The 6095-nt window shown below is 38.7% G+C and overlaps 1 protein-coding gene across 1 annotated transcript in view; it reads left to right on the top strand.

The window, feature by feature from the left end:
• Positions 1-38: 38 nt before the first annotated feature.
• LOC137265932 (MMS19 nucleotide excision repair protein homolog) overlaps positions 39-6095 on the top strand; it is a 29285-nt gene continuing 23228 nt past the window's right edge. The window contains exons 1-3 of the mRNA XM_067801409.1: positions 39-136; positions 5346-5394; positions 5666-5769. Coding sequence (XP_067657510.1) covers positions 55-136; positions 5346-5394; positions 5666-5769 — 235 coding nt within the window. The 5' untranslated portion in view covers positions 39-54. The remainder of the gene's footprint in view (positions 137-5345; positions 5395-5665; positions 5770-6095) is intronic.

Below are 6095 nucleotides of genomic sequence, written 5' to 3'. Positions count from 1 at the left end.
GTAAATTTATTATCACGATTTATGCCTTGTATTTGTTTACTGCCGTATTAAAAGATGGCGGCGCCCATGTGGAGCATTTCTCTCCAAAATTTTGTTCGAGGAAACGATGACACGGCGGCGTCAGACATCAGTCAATGTACGTAACATTGTTCGTTTTCTAACGAAGAACGATGGCGAGCGCTAAGTTAATCAACCAAATCAAGGTTGGATGTATGTGGTCTCGTATACAGTCGTATAGTTAACCACTAAACACTGATCAAAAACACGATCAGGATTCTCTGCTAAGTTGACGCACGAACTTAAAGTAACATGGTGAATGTCTATGTTCAAATGTTAAGACATGATAGATACTGTCAACGGTGTGAAAGGGAATCTGACTACTTCAATTTTTACCTCATCAAATAAAGACTGTTTTATTTCATTTAATCTAAAAAAATTATTTATTTTTTTTTTGTATGATGTGTAACACGTTATCCCAAAGCGAGCTGAATTCGACGTTCTGTTGATTTCGACGATTACATTGCTAGGGCTATATCGAGGAAGTACGTGCGCGATCGGAGTGCACAAACACTTTCATCGGTAGGGTGGATGCCCAGTTTCTGTCGTGAGACGTTTTATTGACAATTGAAATCAAGAAATTAAGTTATGTAAAGAGCAAATAAACAACAATATTATTTACCCTCGATCGTTAATACCACTTCAGATGCAAAATCAATTGTCTGTATAACAAAAAATAGCGAGCAAAATTCAACAAGATCAGTCGTCTGCTAGTGACAGGTTATGTATGAAACAGGACGCCACGTGATCAAAACACTCTCTCGCAGTGCGGAGGGAAAAGTATGGCTCACTGTCGAAAACAAAAATACCAGGATACGACAAGCGACTGCAGTTTCGCTGATATGATGTTATATACGCTATTCTTGTTGGAAACACATGATACTTTTTTGTGAAATAGATGAATATACCTTTACCGCTCAAGGTTAGCAAAATCAAAACTTAAAATGATATTAAAGATATAAATTACGTTTTTTTCTTATTCCGTCGAAAACCCCTAACACTGGGATATATGTTGAATTACACTTCCTCAGTAAAGAAAAAGTCAACATGCCAGTGTGTGTTTGTCAGGAAGAATAAAATGCCATTCTTTCGCTGTCATTTGTGAAATATCAACTGCATATTCGATTGCATCAGAATACAATGTGAATAAAACTATTTTTGATGTCCAAAAGGCGCTCAAAATCAGGCGATTTAAAACTCCACAAACTGGTTTCGGTTTCAGCTTGAGAAAAGTGGACTCACCTGCCGTTTAGGGTACTGGGTATGTTTACTTTGGCTAGGGTATATTTCTGTAGGCCGAAAGGTACCTGGGGTACCTGTGCCGACAACAACCCCTTCAGCAAGTTTTTTTATTTCATCCTCAAGGGCAGTTTCTCAATGTCAGCACATGTCAATTTCCATCACATATCTGCAACAGTCTGACCTTTTCTTCTGGCCAATACATGACAGTCATTCTTCGCAAGCCCTCTGTACAAAAGTCATATTGAAACCTAATGTCTGTGATAACAGAGGCGGTAGAATTGGATGGGTACACTTGGCTGCTACAGGTAGCTTGACGATTATGCACGTGCAATACATGCTAACCGTGACATGAAATCAACACCGCTACTGATTAACACCTGTCTCGCTACTGTGTAACACCTGTCTCGCTACTGTTTTACACCTGTCTCAATACTGTTAAACAGATTTCAGTTGTAGTAAAAAATGTCCAAGTTAGGAAAACATGGGCAAATAGTTCATTCTCAGGCAAGGGAGATAGCATACAATGTTATCATGTATATGGACAAAAATTGTGCAACCAAAGCAGATTCTCTTTTACAAAGTAGCCTTGCTACTGGACTCCCAACGGCAACTTTAAAGCGCATTAAGGTAGAAGGTGGTAGGAGTGCGAGTGGACCTTCATTTATCAGTCCCACCAAGTTGCGCAAACCCAAAACTTGCAGTTACAAACTTGATGATTTTGAGTGGTGTGCAGTCTGTCAATTTGTACAAAGTTTATATGGCGTAAAAAAACAACTACCCACTCTGGATACGATGTATGTTATGGCAACGTGCCAGTTGAACTACAAGGGTTCTAAGGAAAGTTTTTGAAAAAGTCTCAAAGACATAGGGTTTAGGTGGCGAAAAACGCAGTCAAACCGTAAACTTTTAATGTAACGTAAAGACATTGTTTCCAAACGTTTGCAATACTTGCGTGCAATAAAGAAATACAGAGAAGAAAAACGAACACTCATCTTTATCGATGAAACATGGTTGCATGTACACCACATTGTCCCAAAGTGTTGGCAACTTGAGGGTGAAGTCGTAATAAATGGGGCTCAACCTCCGTCTGGCACCGGACCTCGGCTTATTGTGGCTCATGCAGGGGGTGAAAACAGTTTTGTTCCAAATGCTTTGCTTGTTTTTGATTCCAAACTCAAATCAGCAGACTATCATTACGAGATGAACTTTGATAATTTTTCCAAATGGCTCCAGGAAAAGTTGATCCCAAACCTTCCACTGCACTCTGTCATCGTTATGGACAATGCACCATATCATAGCAAGCAAGTGGACAAATGTCCGACAACTGCCAACAGAAAAGATGAAATAAAAGCGTGGCTACAAAGGCACAATATCTCATTTGATGAGAAAATGCTTAAAGCTGAACTATTGCTTCTTGCAAAATCCAACAAATCGGGCCCAGTCTACAGAGTAGACACGATGTTGAAGCAACGTGGTCATGATGTACTACGTCTCCCACCATACCACGCAGAACTAAACCCGATTGAGTTAATTTGGGCAAATATGAAAAATTATGTCGCTTCACAAAACTTGCAGTTCGCAAGAAGTTATTAAGAGTTGGTTGCAAAGGAATGGTCGGAATGTTGTAAACATGTTAAAACATTTGAAGATGGTCACTGGCAACGCGAAATCGCAGTAGAAAGGGAAATTGACAGACTAGTGATTGACTTAGGACTTGCAAGTGATTCAGACACCGAGACTCATTCAGAGAGTGATGATTAAAGCATAAATCAGTAAGTCCGCCTAATTTTACAACATTGTTGTGTCTTGTATAATAATTGACACATACTATATCAGGTTTTTAATGTTCCCATACTTTGTCATAAAAAAGAGTAATCTTTGGTGAGTTGTCTGTATTTTATATTTTTTTAGTCACTGATAAATCTACTGAGTCTAGTACTGAGTAATCCCCAAACCGACAAATTTGTGTACAAAGATATTTCTCACTGACTTATCAATGTCAAAAGGTATTTTCAGTTTTCTGTACACAATTTTTGTGACCATAATAAAAATATGACAGAAATTTGGAAATATTGTTTGAATACTAACCATTTCTCTGGAACCGGTTATATAAATTTCCAAGACATGTATTGCCGGTCAATCACCAGCGGAATTATGGACGAAAATCGTCCCGTACAGAGAAATAGGAACAAAAGTATGGGATAAAAATATTTCCCCCTTGCTACTCTGATTTAGCCACTACCATTCAGTAACTGATAACTTTTAACATATTAAAAAGTGGTCCTAAACATATTTGCTCAGTATATTGTGTTGATACATATTTGCTCAGTATATTGTGTTGATTCAATTCGTTGGGATTGTACCTGTTCCCAAATCAAGTGTGCTGTAACAATTCATGCGTGAAACGCACGGGGAAAATGAACTTCTCGACATTTATCAGACAACCTGTCTCCCTCTTGTTTCAAGTGGATCGTTCTGTGGGGCGTTCCCAAGTATGCAAATTGGGGTCATTTGTCAGGTCGTGGATCATCTTATGTGTGTTTACCAGTATGTGCTTGATTCAGTCCAATCTCCTCCAAATTATGGCAGTGGGGTAACCTAGTGGTTTAAGCGTTCATTCGTCTCACTGAAGACCTAGGTTTGATTCCCCACATAGGTACAATGTGTGAAGCCCATTTCTGGAGTCCCCTGCCATGGTGTGAAACACTACTCTCTCACTCACCTAAATGAAACATGTAATTGTTTGTGATGCTGTCTCCCATAGATTTCTTTTCAGAGAAACAAGGACAAGGACAAAACTTGTATCAGCTTCCAGTTTTTGATAATACATCTATACAATAATAAAGTCTGAAAAACATGTAAACAAGCAGTCAAGCAGTTGATGAAGGGAATATGCATCTCTGATTGTGTTATTTTTCAAATTCCTGTTGGTAAATAGGGCTAAACCCATTTGACAGAGATGCTTGACTGGCTATTTGATTAACAGAGATTTTTCTTTGTTACATTTTCTTTTTTTGTTCTGGAGCACAGCGTTTCAGGGCTTGTTTTGGCCCCGTTATCTGGTAGAACTGAACAGTAGCTAACTGTAACTAACTGTTCAGTTCTACCTGATGATGGGGCCAGAACAAGCCCAGATGTAATTAATTGTTCAGTTCTACCAGATAATGGAGCCAGAACAAGCCCTGGAACGTTGTACTCCAGAATAAAAAAGAAGACGTAACCCAGACGTTCACCATCTGACAGAGACCTTTAAACATTTGCATGAGTAATTTGACATGCTGACATTGGCAGACTCTACATGCCCCACTCACCCTACCCCCTCGAATCTCCAGGATCTACGCATGTGCTGTGCTTGTAGAATAAAGGTGTCTCAAAGTGACAACGCATTGGAATCTAAGTAAACTTATCCTCAGTACTTTTCGTTACACTCCACTACTGAGTCTAACAAAACCTTATGGAGGGCGCGTCAGGTAACCTTTGAGACTGACCAATCAGAACACAGCTTAGCAAATCACAAAAGTGCACATTTGCACATACCTTTTGAACTTCTTATCTCGAAAAGGTTCGTACCCGAACGATTACGAATGCTATTTAGCGTAAGCTCGCTTCCTGATGATGCACACAGGGTATGTACAACCATGACAACGGTGAGTAAACAGTCGCTGAAAATAGTGTTTTTGGCAATATTCAAGAATATTATCATGCGGAAATATTAGCTAATGGTAACCATGTCAACAGAAACCCCAAAGCATATATACTGCAGGTCAAATAACTGTGTTATATGCAGATTTTTATTTGTGGAGAGATCTGTGTCAATGACCTGAATATTTTGAAAGTCCCTCTGATCCTTAAATAGTAGCCATTGTCTGGTTGGTTGAATCTACTTAACCGTCTCGCGTTTGATTGGACGGTCATTGGTCGTTCAAAGGTTAACTGACACGACCCTCTACTAGGTTTTGTTAGACTCAGTGGTGGAGTGTAACGAAATACACTGAGACTAAGTTTACTTCGATTGCTTGACATTGTTTCCTGATTTTTATTTACAGTACTCTTGAAGAATGAAGTTAAACTACTGGAGATTGTGGAAGGATTAGGGTAAGAATCTGCAGGGGTCTCAGTAAAAATACACTAACCTGTTCATTTGGTTCTTTCAGAATGATTTGTGTCGCTAATCATTTTACAAATAATTAAGCAATATGATGACTTCAATCTCTAACTGGCTTGAAAAGTTAACAAGAAAGACACAATAACCCGGTCTGAAGAAAGTCAGCCTGTTTCACTTTGACTTATTTTGTTCAATCAGAATGTCTGTGAAAACAAGAAATAAAATTTGCAAGTGAAGTTTGTTGATGCCTTTTACTTACAGGAAGTACCTTACTGATCCAGACACTAGTGTACGTTGTCGAGGAACGGGGCTGTTGGCTGACATCTTACACAATCTCACCCCAGATTTCCTACAAGACAAAGAGGGTAAAATATTGGTGTTTCCTAATGCAGATTGTGGCAATCAAATCCTCATTGTGTTTGTAATTTCCGTTTTTACTTCACATGTTAGTTTCTCTAAAATTCTGCACAGTCTTAATTACCTTTTTTGAAATGTCTCATAATGGTGTTGCCATGTGGGTTTTCATTCTTACCATTTAAAAACAACAGGATATATAAAATATCCACCATAGTATGATAGGCTGGCAATATCCACCATAGTATGATAGGCTGGCTTATGTTTTTGTGCATTTGGACATCACTGATTATATTCATTTTCAAGGTACAAATATTTCTTATTCTGCTCAGCATTC

The sequence above is a fragment of the Haliotis asinina genome, chromosome 15 (genome assembly GCF_037392515.1).
Source record: "Haliotis asinina isolate JCU_RB_2024 chromosome 15, JCU_Hal_asi_v2, whole genome shotgun sequence".
Lineage (NCBI taxonomy): Eukaryota > Metazoa > Mollusca > Gastropoda > Lepetellida > Haliotidae > Haliotis > Haliotis asinina.
The sequence above is the reverse complement of the archived record's forward strand: the minus strand, read 5'-3'. Positions and strand labels throughout refer to the sequence as shown.